Raw genomic sequence first — 17481 nt, 5'->3', positions numbered from 1 at the left:
ACAGAAAACACCACCATGCCCAGATGAATTTACTGTTGAGTTTCACCAAATATTTAGGAAAATTATGCTAATGAGCTACAATCTGATCCAGAAAACAGAAGCAGAGGGAACATTCTGTAACTATATTATGAGGTCAACAGAATGATTACCCTAATACCAAAAAACATCACCAAGACACTATAAAAAACCCCACAAGAAAAGAAAACTTCAGACCAATGTGTCTCACAAACACATGCAAAAATCCTCACAAAATGTTAGCGAGTTGAATCCAACTATGTATAAAAAAATAATTTTACACTATGGCCAAGTGGGATTTATCCCAAGTATGCAAAGCTGATTTAAGACTAGAAAATCAATTGCTGTAATGCATCATATTAAAGGACTGAAAAAGAAAAATCACATGATCATAACAAGTGATGCAGAAAAGCAAACTCAAACATTCATGCATGATAAAATTACTCTCAGTGAACCTGGAATACTTAGGAACTTGCTCCACATAAGATACCTACAAAAAAAACTATACCAAACATGATAATGTACAGGTGAGAAACCCAAAGCATTCCCCAAGCCCAGGAACAAGGCAAGGCTGGTTCCATCAAATGATAGTTTGATTTTTTTCTTTCACCTTCAGTAGGTGAATAAATAAATGAACTGTGGTATGTCTAGAAAATTGAATGTTATTCAGAAATCAACAAGATACAACAAGACATACAGAAAACTTAAATGTGAAATGTGAAAAGGCTACTTTTGTATTCCAACCATACGACATTTTGGAAAAAGGGAAAACTAGAGACATAAAACATCAATGGTTTCCTGGGGCTGGTGGAAGGAAGTTATAAACAGGCAAAGGACATATAATTTTCATTAAAAAAATAATTTTGGGATTCTGGGGTGGCTCAGGTCATGATCTCATGGTTCATGAGTTCAAGCCCCATGTCGGGCTCTGTGCAGACAGCTCAGAGCCTGGAGTCTGCTTCGAATTGTGTGTCTGCACCTCCCCTGTTCACATTTTGTCTCTCTCTCTCTCTCTCAAAAATAAACATTTAAAAAAATAAAAATAAATAAAAATTTATTTAAAAGTAACAATTTTTGAAAATAAAAAATTTTTAATGTTTAGTTTTGAGAGACAGAGAAAGACAGAGCACGAGCAGGTGAGGGAGACACTGAATCTGAAGTAAGGCTCCAGGTTCCAGGCTGTCAGCCCAGAGCCCGATGTGGGGCTGAAACTCACAAACCATGAGATCATGACCTGAGCTGAAGTAGGATGCTTAACTGAATGAGCCACCCAGGCACTCTATGAACACAGAATTTTTAGGGAAATGAAATTCTCTGTATGATACTATAGTGGCAGATACTTATAACTGATATATTTGTCCAAACCCACAGAAAGTACAAGAGCGATCCCTTAAGGTAAACTACAAACACTAGGTGATAATGATGTGTTAATTGCAGACTCACTGATTGTAACAAATATACCATTCTCGAATGTGATGTGATAATGGGGGGAGAGAAGAGGGATATATCTGTACCAATTAAAAAAGAATTTTTTTTTTTTTACATTTATTTATTTTTTGAGAGACAGAGCACAAGTGGGGGAGGAGCAGAGAGAGAGGGAGACACAGCATCCAAAGCAAGTTCCAGGCTCTGAGCTGTCAGCACAGAGCCTGACAGAGGGCTCGAACTCATGAACTGTGAGATCATGACCTGAACTGAAGTCAGATGCTTAACCGAATGAGCTACCCAGGTTCCCCTCTGTACCGTCCAATTTTGTTGTGTCCCTAAAACTTTAAATATAAGACCTATTTTATAACTGAAATTTATATAAAAACTTATAAATAAATAAAACTAATTAAAAAATAAGAACATTTTATATTCAATACCAAAGACAACAGTCCAACTTAACAATGCACAAAGAAACTTGATACACATCTAAAGAAGGTATATGTGAAGACAATTTTATACTAGTTTCAGGTATACAATATAATGTGCAAAAATAACTCCACACCCTATGCAATGCCCATCACAACTATAGATATTATCCTTCAAATTCATAGTTTAAATTAAAAGAGAAATGTGAAAAACAAACTTAATTCAAAGAAGCGTTTGAGAAATGCATTTAGTGATCTGAACACCAATTTATTTATTTTTTGAAAGAATCCACAAAATTCTATCTTAATAACTGCTAGAGGATTCCACTGCTGACTCCCTTTCTAGTAGGCCTATTAGCAACCATTCTTTGTTATGTTTTTTAAACTTCTCATATATTTTGAGACCTTATAGATTTCTACTTCTGCAGTTTAAAGACTACAAATGAATGCTCATACTGGCAGCACATATATTAAAACTGGATCGATATAGAGAAGATCAGCGTGGCCCCTGCAAAAGGATGACACACAAATTCATGAAGCATTCCATATTTTTAGATATTTAAAAATTTGGCCACGATGATCCATGATCAAGGTGATCTAACAGTACAGAAGCCAATGTGCAAAGCTCAGAAGTACATTGATCAGTTATGTAAGCTGCTTACTATCAGAAAAAAATCTTGTAAGAAGATCCGTATCCTGGTGCTTTTTAATGTTTATTTTTGAAAGACAGACAAGAGTGTGATCTGGCAAGGGGTAGAGAGGGAGACACAGAATCCGAAGGAGGCTTCAGCCTCTGAGCTATCAGCACAGAGCATGATGCGGCGCTCGAACTCATGAACTGTAAGATCATGACCTGAGCCAAAGTCAGATGCTTAACTGACTGAGCCACCCAGGTGCCCCTAAAAGTTTACGTTATTATTTGCTAATGTCATCCACAACAGTTCATCTGTACACGTACTAAACCATCTCGTTCACTTTTTTAAGAGGTTAATTAACATTACTATGTTTTCTGGGGTCCCTCTCCCCAGAGAGGGACCTGTTTGTACACAAAGGGAGATTAGAGAAAACATGCTTTTGGAAAGCAAATAGGAATGGTTTCAAATGATTTAAACTTTTCATTGCTGTCCACATGTCGTTCTACATTCCTGGTGAATGATGAATGTTGCTGTCAAAATGCTGCCCCTTACCCATAAGGGTTGCTGGGCATTTGATGGCAGGAAGATTTTAAAAGCTAGACCAAAGTTGTTTTAGAATTTAGTTCTGTGAACCTGGTGATAAAGCAAAGAAAAGGTTCATTTTTGTAAAAATACTAGTTTGGAATAGTGATGTTAGACTTATCCCAATTTAAGAATATGAAATTAATCCCCAAGGATAGTTTTAGACCAAAAAAAAAAAAGTTTCAAAAGATTGCTGACTTATAATACAAATGTTGTCTACTTCCCTTTTCCACACAGGTCCAGAGCAATTAAAGAGAATGTAATTTCTGCAGGCTCTCAAATAAATGTTGTATTAAGCCAACTTCAGTTCATCCTTTAATGAATTAGAAGACTGGGTTACCCTCGATACATTTATATTCATTTCTTCCACTCCCCTTAATGTTTCTTAATCTCCTTTTACCAAAGATAAGTGAATAGTAGGGAACAAGGGTCCAAATGGTTAAGTTTCTTTGTACCCTTGCACTCCTAATACAAATAAACATGTTTTTAAAAACCAAAAAAGAAACATATAAAAATAAACACTACAAATGACACAGAGTATTAATGCTTCCTCTAGTGCCTTTCATATAAACCAAATGAAAACACCTTTTCATTGAAATGAGTATGAGAGCCATCCAATGAGTTTTCTTAATTAAAACTCATTTCCACAAGTATTAAGGAGACTTACTTTATCATTCTAATTAGAAATATTTTGGGGGCGACTATGTGGGTCAGTTAAGTGCTGGACTTTTGACGTCGGCTCAGGTCATGATCTCAGGGTTTTGAGTTAGATGCCAGTGGTACTGGGCAAGGAACCTGCTTAAGACTCTCCCCAACTCCACTCCCTCCCTCTGCTCATGCTGATGTGCTTTCTCAAAAAAACAATCTTTCAAAAATGGGGGATAGGAGACAGTCATTTTGTTTTTCTATTAACAAAATATATCTTATCAACTCCACCTCTGCTAAGTTGTTAACAGTTCAGTAACTTCTAAGTTGCGGCATTTATAAATCATAATTATACAAACTAACCAGGTTGTTTTAAGAGTAATGTGCATTTAGCAAAATAATCTCCAGGAAATAAATACTCACTCTCAATGATTCTTGGAAGGAGGAGGCTTGGTATTGTGCATACTTTGCAATTGTAGTATGAGATCTATTACTTTCACAACGCCAGATTTTCTTGGTTCCAGTAGGATCCCAGTTTTCATCTGCCGGTTGCAACAACTGTGTTCTCACTTCCACAGTATGCTCATTGTTAGCTTCTACCAAAGTTTTGGTAGAGAAAAGTCCAAGATCTTCATAAAGAAATAACTAGTGTTAATAAATAAAACTGCATTTAATACACTAAACATTTAAAGGTACCTAGAAAAAGTTTTATGGAACTCCAATTTCCTAAAGATTGCTCAAGCCATTAGGTGCCAGATTTGCACAGCAACTCCTTGAAACATTAGATACAAAACATCATGACTAGCAGATGGAGTGCTTACAAAAAGGATACAATTTTACCTACATTTTATAGCTTAAAAAGTATTCTATTATCTAACCTTAATAACTAATGTATAGTAACACCAAATTAAAAACTAAGTAAAAATCCATTCTAAGTGGGCCAATGTTGGTATCATCTATTAAAGATGTGCTAGAGACAGAAAAAGAGAAGAATCCTAAACTGAAGCTCAGAGGAAAATAAAGTTTCTGCCAGTGTTTTAAAATACTAAAATGTTGGGTTGGGTGCGTGGCTCTATAGGTTAAATGTCTGGCTTCAATTCCAGTCATGATCTCGCAGTTCGTGGGTTTGAGCCTGTGTCAGGTTCTGTGCTGACAGCTCAGAGCCTGGAGTCTGCTTCAGATTTTGTGTCTCCCCCACCCCTCTCTCTCTCTCAGACCCTCCCCCACTTATGCTGTTTCTTTTTCTCTCTCAAAAAAAAAACTTTAAAAAAAATACTAAAAATAGTAAAAGGATGTTCAAACTTTCTTTTTTTAATCTTACCTAATTTAAGAGCTCCAGCAAGGCCACGTATTACTGTAACAGGGTTTTTGGGATTTGTACAAAACTGATGTAATGGAGGAAAGAAAGCATCACGCTTGTTTTCCAACTGCAAAATTAAAATGTTTTGTTAGATCTCATAAATAATGATTAAGTATTACACTGCAAATTTGTACTCACTTTTGCATCAGTCATTTTTACATCTGATATATATTAACTGTTAATACCGTCTTGCTCACATTGCAGTACTTTACCATTAGTTTTTTTCAGGAAATTATTAGGAGTTAGTAACTCCTAATTTTCCTAATAACTCCCAAATTTCTTTTAAAAAACACATTTTAATTTGATACAGTTTGAATATTATCAGTATTACACTATTCCAGCACATTACTCTAAAATTGATATTGATGATATTTAAGTATTTTAATAGTTAAATAATCTAAGTGTACTTTTCAAGTGTACTTCCAACTTCTTGTTTGAAAGATGTGGAATAAGTGAAACTTAAATCTCAACATCAAAGCATTTTAAAAACTAAAAGCAAAATTAGAAAATTTTTCAATAAGACCTCAAAAAGATAAATATTCACTTTGCTTTTTATTCCCTCAGTTTAGTTTGAAAGGTTTATTTTCATGTTTATCTCACAACTGCCCTTCACAATAAGATATGCATACATGGTAGTTGATATAGGATTAATATAACATTTGTAAAAGAAAAGGACAAATTTCTAAAATGATTTTAGAAATAAATAAATAAGTAAATAAATAAATAAATATTTATTTCTATTATTTAGAAATAATAGATCGCTATTATCTACATATTATCTATAAAATTATTCTTAATTCTTGTTCTTCAATATTCAGGTCAAAACATCTTTTGCGTATGTCTTAGGAAATATAGTAAGGATGGTAACAAACTCTGGGGGAAGTGAATTAGAAATTATTGTGATAGGGGCGCCTGGGTGGCTCAGTCGGTTAAGCGTCCGACTTCAGCTCAGGTCACGATCTCGCGGTCCGTGGGTTCGAGCCCCGCATCGGGCTCTGGGCTGATGGCTCAGAGCCTGGAGCATGCTTCCGATTCTGTGTCTCCCTCTCTCTCTGCCCCTCCCCCGTTCATGCTCTGTCTCTCTCTGTCTCAAAAATAAATAAACGTTAAAAAAAAAAAAATTAAAAAAAAAATTATTGTGATATACATTAAGTTCTACAGCAAATGCTGAAATTTATGAAATGCAAAAAAGGCACTTTAGCTTCAAAGTGAAATTTAAAAATATCTACTGTACTTATATTTACTTTAACCTTTATAATAACATGCTCTTACTGCTTTTATATTTGCAACCACTTTTTATGAAGATAGAAAAATTTTTCTAATTGAAGCAAAAATTCAAATGAATTTCAAGGTTAATAAAAGTAGCAGGTGGTAGAATGTACATTTAGAACAATGTTAACAAAAAAAGGACACAAAACAATTTTCTTTTGCTACTCTCATATAATCCTAGTCCATCTGTGAGATATGTACATGTAAATATTAGCTTCAACAAATCTTTTGGAATAAACCAGTGTGTCAATACCCTTTTCCACAAAGGACAGGCTGTAAATATTTTTGGTTTTAATGGACTACATATTGTTTTGGAACTACTTAAGTCTGTCAATCTAATGACAAACTTAAAAGCAATCAGAGACCACAAAAATAAAAGGCATGGCTGTGTAGCCATCTGTTTACAAAAATAGGTGGTGGACAATATTTAAACTGAGAAATGTTACTGAGAAATGTTATCATCCTCTGGTATAAAAATTATGTTTTTTCAGAATCATCAACTTGTGAGAAAAAAGTTAATTTTCCCCAAAAGGGCATGTGCATGGCTTAATAATATATCTTCAAAAGAGAGGTAAGTTCAGACACTTGATATACTTCTATTTTGTCAGTGAGACTCACATAAATACTAGGTGTGGGTGGATTCAACTTGTCTTTTGGCAAGGGAGGATATGGTGAAGTTGGTGGTCTTGGAGGCGGACATTTATCCAACAAAATATGACTATTAGACAATCCATTTTTACCTAGATTCCTGGAAAATAAAAAGTAAAAAAAAAAATCAGGCATACGTTAATTTTGAAATAGAAAGCAAAAAAAGGAAACTGAAATTAAGTTTTAAGTATATAACATTTACAAAAATAAAATCATGCTAAGTTACTGGTATCCATTCAATAAAATAAAGAATTGTTAATTGTGGCAGACAATTCACTTTGATTTCTTGTATATTTAAGAAAAACTGAAGAAAATATACTATATAACCACAAAACATGAATTATTGACAAAACTTTTCTCCTAATTTTCCTATTTATTTTCTGGTTTGAACAATACAATGTTTTTAATATGTTTCACCCTGAGATATACTTAATAGTAATTTGTGGATTTTTTGGTTTTTATTTTTAAGTTAAATTTTAATAGTTAATATACAGTGCAATACCGGTTTCAGGAGTAGAATTCAGTGATTCATCACTTATACAACAACATCCAGTGGTCATCACAACAATGTTAACAGTAATTTGAACCACCACCAACAAAAAAGGATTAGATAACAATTTCATAGTAAGATTTGTTTCTTTTCTCAAATGTCTTATTTCCAGAATAACTTTTGACAACTTTGAAATCTACAAGACATTTATTTTGTTTTCAAAATGGATTTTTTGTGTATTCAGGAAGATACCACTTTACTATAAACTTATACTTTATTACAATAATTTTTATAGTGGTATGTATAGTTGCAAACTACAAATTGTTACTATGTAGGAAAATTAATCTCAAATGCAAACTTTTTTTTTTAACATAAGAACACTGGAGAAGTATTTCTCAATCTTTAAAACTTAAAAAAAAAAACACTCAGAAAACTGTGAAAAAAAGTCTTTGAAATCAGATTGTCCTATTCAATTATTAAATTAAAAAATAAGCAACACATATATAAGGGAAAAGCTCTTAAAAATACCAAAATTTCAAAGTCTGTGAAAACTATTTCAGAGAATAAAATATATATCAATAACTGTGTTAACTTCAGAACAAAGTAGGTTTTTAAAATTTAAGTTCATGTAATAAAACAAACTGAAAGCAAATTACCATTTATTAATTAGCTTTATTTTAGCTAAAGAAAAGAATAACTTTCAGTTCTTTAGGCTAAGGAGAAATAGAGCTTCAAGTGCAATACCTCCCAACTTTTCAGATGCTATTATTAAATATCCTTGAGGATATAAAGCCTATTTTTTTTTCACTATAACAAAAAGCTTTTGGGGTGCCAGGGTGACTCAGCACAGCATGCAACTCTTTTATCTATGGGTCATGATCTTTATCAAGTCCCATAATGGGCATGGAGTCTACTTAAAATAAGAAAATAAAATACAACAAAGAACTTCTGAAAGTTAGGAAACAGGTTTAAAATTACTGAGTTCTTTTATTTATTTATTTTTTAAAAAATTTAGTGTTTATTTTTGAGAGAGAGAGAGAGACAGATTCAGTGCAATGGGGGAGGGACAGAGAGGGGAGAGAGAATCCAAAGCAGGCTCCAGGCTCTGAACTGTCAGCACAGAGCCTGATGCAGGGCTCAAACTCATGAGTTGTAAGATCATGACCTGAGCCAAAGTCGGACATTTAAACCAACTGAGCCACCCGGGTGCCCTGACTTCTTTTTTCTAAATAAAAGAATGTGCAAACATATATTAAACTAAACTTTTATTACACTTAACTACTGATTAAGGTTAAATGTTAAAACAATAGGTCCAAGTATCTGTTTACAAAACACAATGGCCCATTATGTTTACCTTAAACCCATTTAAGGTTTTAAAAATACAGAATTGAGTCTAATTTATAAACTTCACAGAATATTTTTCTTTTTTTCCAAGTTTACTTATTTTGAGAGGGGGTACACACACGTGCACATTGGAGGGGAAGAGACAGACAGAGGGAAAGGGTGAGAATCCCAAGTTTGCCCCAGCTGTCAGATCAGAGCCCGACCATGGGACTCAATCTCACAAATCATGAGATCATGATTGAGCCAAAATCAAGAAGCACACACTTAACTGACTAAGCTACCCAAGCACCCCAGAATATTTGTTTACAAGTAAAAAAATTCTGTTTGAAGCTGATAAAGGAAAAATTCAAGCATCTTCATTAGGCCAATGCATTAAAACTCAATAGCATCTCGCATACATGAGAGTCAAAACTAATTCAATCACTTGATATCTAAAATTATAAAATTAAAACTCTTGGGGGCATATGGGTAGCTCAGTTAGTTAGGCATTGACTCGATTTTGATTCAGGCTATGATCTATTTGTAGTGAGATCATGCCTTGCATTGAAGCTGCTTAGGATTTTCTCTCTGCTCTATTCCCCACTCTTGCACTCTCTCTCAAAAAATAAAAATAAAAATTAAAAAATTAAATTAAAACTCTTAAAAAGAGGCAATTACTATAAGTGCAACCAAGATGAACCAAACAATAGTAATTTCAAAGTAACTATGACTCTAAAACTTTATGAAGAACAGACATGTGAGAAAACGCAGAACAAGTAATATAATGAAATCACATTACTAATTGCTTAATATAGTTCTGCCTATAATCATCAAGTCAGAAACTACAGTTTACCTCACAGAACAAATACATGTTTGTAGTAAGAAAGGAACCACAAGTTCTCTCTGCTAAAATACATAATACTGGGGTGCCTAGGTGGCTCAGTCGATTAATTGTCTGACTTCTGATCTCAGCTCAAGTCTTGTGTCTCAGGGTCCTGAGTTTAGACCCTCAAGTTGGTCTCCACACTGGGCTTATAGCCTACTTGAAAAACAAAACCAGGGGTGCCTGGGTGGCTTAGTCAGTTAAGGGTGCAACTTCGGCTCAGGTCATGATCTCATGGTTTGTGGGTTTGAACCCCACATTGGGCTCTGTGCCAGCCTAGAGCCTGCTTCACATTCTGTGTTTCCCTTTCTCTCTACTCCTCCACCACTCATGCTCTGTCTCTCTCTCTTTCAAAATTAAACATTAAAAAAAATTAACAAACAAAACACCCAAAATACAGTATCAACCTCAGGGAAAAAAGTATAGAGATGTAGACAATAAAAATGTAGAATTTTCTAAATAATAATTTAGAAAAATATATAATTCTTCAGAGGAAACTTTACTATAAAAACCCAACATGTTAAAGAAAAGAAATTGGGGGAAAAAAGAGTAGATGTAGGAAAGATTAAGAGTTTATTTCATTTTGAAAGATTCTTCTTAAATGTAGTTAACTTCCTATTAGGGAAATTTTTACTAAGTAAAAAATATTTTTAAGACACCTTATTTAAATTTACTTTCAAACATTATCATTTAGAACAAAAAGTGAACGGTATTCTACAGATGAAATCATATACAATTTAAGTTTCTTTCCTCCAGAAGTTTCTTAACCAGGTAAAGACTCTCTCACACTGATGGTTACTTTGCAGTAATATGAATTCAGAGTCCTGTGCAGAAAACATCAATATTACTTAACAGAACTGGTCAAAGACCGTTATCACTTGCCAACATGGCTCTATCTGAAAGCCTCAGAATACTAACCCTCATACTTAACCTCAACTTTTCAGAACCTGTTCGGTTATTCTCTTTCCTCTGTCCTATTCTTTGTTTTTCCCCTCTGTTCTCTGAAGGAAGTAGGGGGTGGTGGTGGCTAATATACCTTCAATAATAAATTAATAGCTACATTAACTGAAAAAAACATGAAATCACAGGTTCCTAGTGGTATTTTAAATAAAGATACCTTCAACTTTATTATTATTATTTTGAAGATTTTGTTTTTAAAGTAATCTCCATAACCAGTGGGGTGGGGGGAGCCTGGAACTCACAACCCTGAGATCAAGAGTCACATGCTCTTCCAACTAAGCTACCCAGGTGCACCAATACTTGTGACTTCAAAAAATAAAACTACACATCTGGGGTAAGGCAAAAGTCCTTTTAGTACTTTCCAAGTCAAAATTGAATCTCAAAAAAATATTTTACTGAGAAGTGAATGTTTCCATACATTTCAAAAAATGAGATGAAGATTACAATCTACTAAAAATATGGAAAATACCAATTATACTTAATTATAACTTTACACAAAATATTAATTCTTTACATTAGTCCCATTACTTCACACTAGGTGGCTGCAAGCACAAGTTACATATGAATTTTAAAATGTGCTTTAATGTAGAACTTTCTTAGTGACCCACAATTAATGGCTGACTTGCTATCTATTAAATAAGCGACTCAACATCTGAAGAAATTTTATTTATTTATTTATTTATTTATTTTTAATTTTTAATGTTGATTTATTGTGGAGAGTGAAAAAGAGAGACAGAGCGTGAGTGGGGGAGGAACAGAGAGAAAGAGGGAGACACAGAATCTGAAGCAGGCTCCAGGCTTTGAGCTGTCAGCACAGAGCCGACGCGGGGCTTGAACTCACAGACTACGAGATCATGACCTGAGCCGAAGTCAGACACTTAACTGACTGAGCCACCCAAACGCTCCTGAAGAAATTTTAGACAAAGAATACCTAAAAACTGCCAGTTTCAGGGTCATTACCTGGAATTATTTTCACCTTTTAAACTGTAGTAAACAAAACAGTCAAGGTAGTTCAAAAATTTTTACTTTCTATATTACTTAATTTTAACCTCAATTAGAAAAAAACTAAAATCCAATTATCAGTATTCAAATTTCAAATGTTATGTACTAAGTTTACTGCAGCCCTTTAACTGAGTTCATCTAAGTTTTACATTGCTTCTTTTAAGGGATATCCATGAGTAAATGCAAGAAAGGAAACTGATAATCTATTATTTCATTTAGGATTTGATTTCATTGTGTTTAGTACTAACAGAATAAAAACACTGAATTAAAAACTTGATGTCAGGTTTTTGAGGTGCTACAACTGCTATAAAACTGACTGTGGTGGGGCGCCTGGGTGGCTTGGTCGGTTAAGCGTCCGACTTCGGCTCAGGTCACGATCTCACAGTCCGTGAGTTCGAGCCCCGCATCGGGCTCTGTGCTGACAGCTCAGAGCCTGGAGCGTGTTTCAGATTCTGTGTCTCCCTCTCTCTCTGCTCCTCCCCTGTTCATGCTCGGTCTCTCTCTGTCTCAAAAATAAATTAAAAAAACGTTTAAAAAAAAATTAAAACTGACTGTGGTGGTAGGTGCACATATCTGGGAGTATACTAAAATCCAATAAAATATATTTTAAATGAGCAAACTATAAGGCATGTGAATCATATCTCAATAAGACTTTTTTATAAAGGTAAAATTAAGACACATAGGAGGGGGAAATCTATATAGTTTCACAAAGAAAGTCTTCCTTATTCTTGATTTTTTTTCTTTTTTTTTTTGGAGGGGAAAGGCACTGCACCATTAAGAAATTTCTCAGAATAGCAGAATATGGCTGCCCTCAACAGAGTGACTGACAGTCTGTTATATTTTCAAATTCCTCCTATACACTTTACAATCCCTTCATAGTCAGAAAAAATTGTTACTAAAAAGAAATCACAGTTATAGTTTTCTAGTCTTTTTTTTTTTTTTTTCTGTTTTCTATCAAGTATGACTTAAACTCATTCTCAGGTCTCAATTCCCAGAATAAGGTTAATCATGGAAAAATAGAGAACTCTAATAACCAGAAGACACTTTTAGATAAGAAACATGCCTCTCATATAAGGGAGGTATAAGAAAATGCTTTTCACATTGGATACACTTATAAGGTATGACCATAACACCAACACATAACAAAGAACCTTAGGAAACGAGTATTTTACATAAGTGACTGTATCACTTTTTACATAGTTGTTTCTTTGTTACATAATTGCTATTACTTATAAAATCAAAATATTATTTCAGTTTTCTGATGTCAACAGTAGTCAACCATTCTCATTTTGTGACAAATTTTCCCATACTAACCTGCATGCCTTCAGAACTTCTGAGGAACTGGAATATATGGACACAGACATTGATGGTATAACATGAGGACCAGGTTTTTGGCTAATTATAGGCAGGTCTGTTTTTACAGAGCTCTGTGAGTTCTCTAGCCCTTCTCCATTAAGTGTATTTGACCTGTGAGGACTGTTAAGGCTGGGAACAATGTGTGTAGTTGTCTGTTCAATGGATTTTGGAGAAGGAGTTGCAGTAGAAATGACTGAAGAGGGTGACGAGGCAACAGAATTATTATTCTTTGTATCAACAGTGGGGTGAAAATTATTAACTTTGTCACAGGCTCCAGTCCCCTCACTGTCACTGGCTTTTCCAATCAACAAGGCAGACATCTGAGGATTATCTGAAATTTGTACATTTGGTGATAGGGAATCTCCATTGTTAGGATTGCAAACAGGTTCTGCCATCAACTGCTGAACATGATTAGAAAGTCCTTTGACACCAGCACAGCCATTAGGTGTGTCTCCAAATTGCCTGCTTGTTTCAGGCACCAAAGATCGATTTCCTGAAGGTTTGCTCTCTTTGGTAAAGGTAATGCCTTGTTGTCCACCTGAGGTAGCAATATGAGAGGAGAGGTGATTGAGAGCAGCTCCCTGTGTTACTGAATTGCTAGGCAGAGTTTGATGTCCAGTCTGTTTCTGAATAGCAGTGCTAGCTGCCTGGAGATACTGGGCAGGCCCAGTGTGAAAAGGAGGTTGTTCATCATGAGATCCTGCCAAATGTGAACTCTGACCTTTGTGAAGCCCCTTGAAAAACAGAAAAGAAATTACCAAAATTTGTTTAAATCTATTATGCAAACTGAGAATATGAATGCAGAATAATAGGATTATAAATGTTTAAAGAGCCACCAAAAACAATGTGCAATATACTTTAACTCAAACCCTAAAAATTGTTTTAAAAAGTTCCTAAAATCCACTGATTAAATGTAGCTAATATTCTTAGCAAAAATTATGTAACGAGGCTGCATAATTTTACTCTGTTCATTAGTGTGCAACAATATTTCTTCACATAAGGCTTTAAGAATTTTTAGAGTTCAATTCTGATAGACACATTTTCACGTTAAGAGAAACATATCTGTAAATTTATTACACACAGCCATTGCCAAGTCATAACACAGACTAAATAACACAAGTCATTTATCTAAAAAGTATTATAAATTTCATACAGGAAGTATACTTACACAACCATTAAAATTACCAGTGACCCTATAACATAAATTTAGCAGGTATCCTTCATCAAAAATGCAAAACTATTAATCGATGAAAATATTTCAAGGTATTACTTACATGGAATTCTATGCTCTTAACCACACCCCTCACAGCCCAAGAGGACATTTTAAGCGCAGTGTCCCCACTAATTAAGAATTGAAGACATTTTTCTCCCAAATTGACATCAAAAGAATATAGGGATAATGTTAAAGCATTTTTATAGAATAATTTATTGAAATAAAAACAAGTTTTAAATCAAACAGAAATTACTTAATGGAATTAAAATACTATAAGCGATGAATTAAATTAATATTACCTGAAATTTCTCTTTAGTATTGTAAACTGCTCTAAAAAGAACTCATTTACCAACAGTAATTTAGCAACACTGATTAAAGTAATAAGTAATATATAACTTCTTTAGAATTACAAATATAATTATACATTGACATATTGTTAATACAAAACTCTACATGTAGTTAAAAACCTCAAAACCCTAGAGAAAATCTTACAGTAGCTTCTTTCTGAGTTGGTAATTAATTCAATGTAGTGACAAGGCAAAAGTCTTCTGTTTTCATATGAAATGGAATTAAGTTGTATATACATAAAAGTCAATTTTAATTAATTAAAATCTGTCAGCATGCTGTTGACATTAAGTTTTGCTGTCTAAGATACCCTAAAAACAATGTTTTATATAAGAAATATTTATATTTAATCTACCTTAATACTGGAAATGTTAAAAATGACACAAATTAAGAGTAAAAAAGAACAATTCAGTATTAAATAATTAAGCAAAAGAACAATCGTGGAGTAATTCAGATAAAATCCTTGTTATACAAAATCAGTTTTCATAAAACAAAAGTAGCAAATATTGTTATTAAAAAAATTTTTTTAATGTTTATTTTTGAAAGAGAGAGAGACAATGTGAGTAAGGGAGGGGCAGAGACAGAGGGATACACAGAATCTGAAGCAGGCTTCAGTTCTGAGCTGTCACCACAGAACCTGACCGGGCCTCAAACGCAAAACCTATGAGATCATGACCTCAGCCACACACCCCCAAATATTGTAGTCTAATAGAATCAACATTCAAAATATTCCAAAGTAGGCAAATAAAAACTTCATTCACCGTAGTCAAAACTGACCCAGAGACATTAAAAATTAGTACTTTTATTACTTCTCTAGCTATGAATCAGAGTATTTTGAATTTATTAATTCCTTCAAAGGAAATCCATGGTATAGTGAAAATAAAGAAGGACTGGAGAACTGACTGCAACTTTCACTGTATTCCTCAACCGAACCCAATAAATAGACAGCTGATAGAAGCCTGAACGACTGTGAACACATGTTGGCCATAATACATTAGTTGACCATTAACCTTTTATGTACAAAGGAAAAACTCTTAGAAAACCAAGTTAAAAATTAAAACTAGAGGTTAAAGACAAGATAATGGCTGCAAACAAACAAAATTCAGAGACTTATCAATGAGCAACTTACTAAGGTAAAAAACAAATTCAGAAAAAACATTAAACACAGTAATTACAATACAGACTTTAAGTGAGTAATGTCCAATATAAGAAACTGCTGACCATAAAGATACAGACCACCAAAATCCATACTTAAAAATGTCAAGGCCAAACACTGTATTAATGAAAAACTTTAGGTGACAAATCCAAGGTCAGAAAACCCTAACTAAAACACAAAAAAACTGCACCTAAAACATCATAAAAAACAAGAGACATTAATTTCTTTGATGTTTATTTTCCTAAATATGTCTCCCATGGCAAGGGGAACAAAAGCACAAATGAACCACAGGGACTTCATTAAAATAAAAAGCATCTGCCAGTGAATGAAACCATCAACAAAACAAACAACCTATCAAATGGGAGAAGATATCTATAAATGATATATCCATTAAGTGCTCAGTATCCAAAATCTATAAAGAAGTCAATACCGGGTCACCTGGGTGGCTCAGTCGGTTAAGTGGCCAACATTGGCTCAGGTCATGATCTTGCTGTCTGTGAGTGTGAGCACCGCATCAGGCTCTGTGCTGACAGGTCAGAGTCTGGAGCCTGCTTTGGGTTCTATGTAACCCCCTTTCTCTGCCCCTCCCCCACTTGTGCTCTGTCTTGCTCGGCCTCTCAAAAATAAATAAATGTTATAAAAAAAAAAAAAAAAAAAAAAAGAAGTCAATACCAAAAACCTGAAGAGTCCAATTAAAAAATAGAGGACCTGAATAGATATTTCTCCAAAGACAGAGATGGCCAAAGACGCAAGAAAAGATGCAACATCTTTTGAGATGATGATCATTCATCATTAGAGAAATGCAAATGAAAACTACAATGAGATACTACCTTAAACCTGTTCACAATGACTAAAATCAAAAAATTACAAAATTACTAAGTGTTGAAGAAGACATACAGAAAAAGGAACTTTGCAGACTACTGGTAGGAATGTAAATTGGTACAAATGCTATGGAAAATGGTATGAAGGTTCTAAAAATTAAAATGGAAATTAAAAAATTAAAAATAGAAATATGTGATTCAACACTTCCAGTACTGGATGCTTACCCACAGAATACAAAACTTCTAATTCAAAAAAATATATGCAATTCTATGTTTATTACTTATACAATAGCCAAATTAGGAAAGCAACCCAAAGGGCCAGTATATAGATGAATAATGAAAATGTGATTTAAAAATACACAATGAAAAACTGCTACTAAGTCGCAAAAAGACGAAATCTTGTCATTGGTGATAACATGAATGGACCCAAAGAATATGATGTTAAATGAAATAACTGAGAGAAAGGCAAATACTTCATGGTTTCACATATATGTGGAAAAATAAAAGCAAAATAAATGAACAAATAAACAGAAACAGACTCAAATACAGAGAATAAATTGGTAGTTACCAGAGGGGAGGGTTGTAGGAAGACATGCAAAATAAATGAACAGGATTAAGAGGTACAAACTTCAGTTATAAAATATATTACAGGAAGAAAAGCACAGCACAGGAAATATAGTAAAGAACATCATGGGGGCACCTGAGTGGCTCAGTCAGTTAAAGCATCGAATTCGGCTCAGGTCATGATCTCACCATTCACGAGTCTGAGCCCAATATTGGGCTCTGTGCTGACACACGAGCACTCTAACACAGGGCTCAAACTCATGAACCATGAAATCATGACCTGAGCCAAAGTCGGACACTTAACCAACTGAGCCATCCAAGTGACCCAAAAAAGTCTCTTTAGTAAATGGTGTTGGGAAAA

The 17481-nt window shown here is 34.1% G+C and overlaps 1 protein-coding gene and 1 non-coding gene across 8 annotated transcripts in view; one reads left to right on the top strand and one right to left on the bottom strand.

The window, feature by feature from the left end:
• LOC128773888 (lysine-specific demethylase 6A-like) overlaps nt 1-17481 on the bottom strand; it is a 193092-nt gene that overhangs the window by 39747 nt on the left and 135864 nt on the right. For all 7 annotated transcript variants that reach the window (XM_053891928.1, XM_053891929.1, XM_053891932.1 and 4 more), the window contains 4 exons: nt 12980-13755; nt 6978-7107; nt 5052-5157; nt 4154-4359 (listed from right to left, as the gene is read on the bottom strand). In XM_053891928.1, coding sequence (XP_053747903.1) covers nt 4154-4359; nt 5052-5157; nt 6978-7107; nt 12980-13755 — 1218 coding nt within the window. The remainder of the gene's footprint in view (nt 1-4153; nt 4360-5051; nt 5158-6977; nt 7108-12979; nt 13756-17481) is intronic.
• Nucleotides 2315-2421, top strand: LOC128773944 (U6 spliceosomal RNA). Its single transcript, XR_008418437.1, has one exon. It is a non-coding gene; the product is annotated as a U6 spliceosomal RNA (small nuclear RNA).

Source organism: Panthera pardus, unplaced genomic scaffold (genome assembly GCF_024362965.1).
Source record: "Panthera pardus isolate Hobbes unplaced genomic scaffold, ASM2436296v1 HiC_scaffold_27, whole genome shotgun sequence".
Lineage (NCBI taxonomy): Eukaryota > Metazoa > Chordata > Mammalia > Carnivora > Felidae > Panthera > Panthera pardus.
This window is presented reverse-complemented; position numbering and strand designations above follow the sequence as displayed.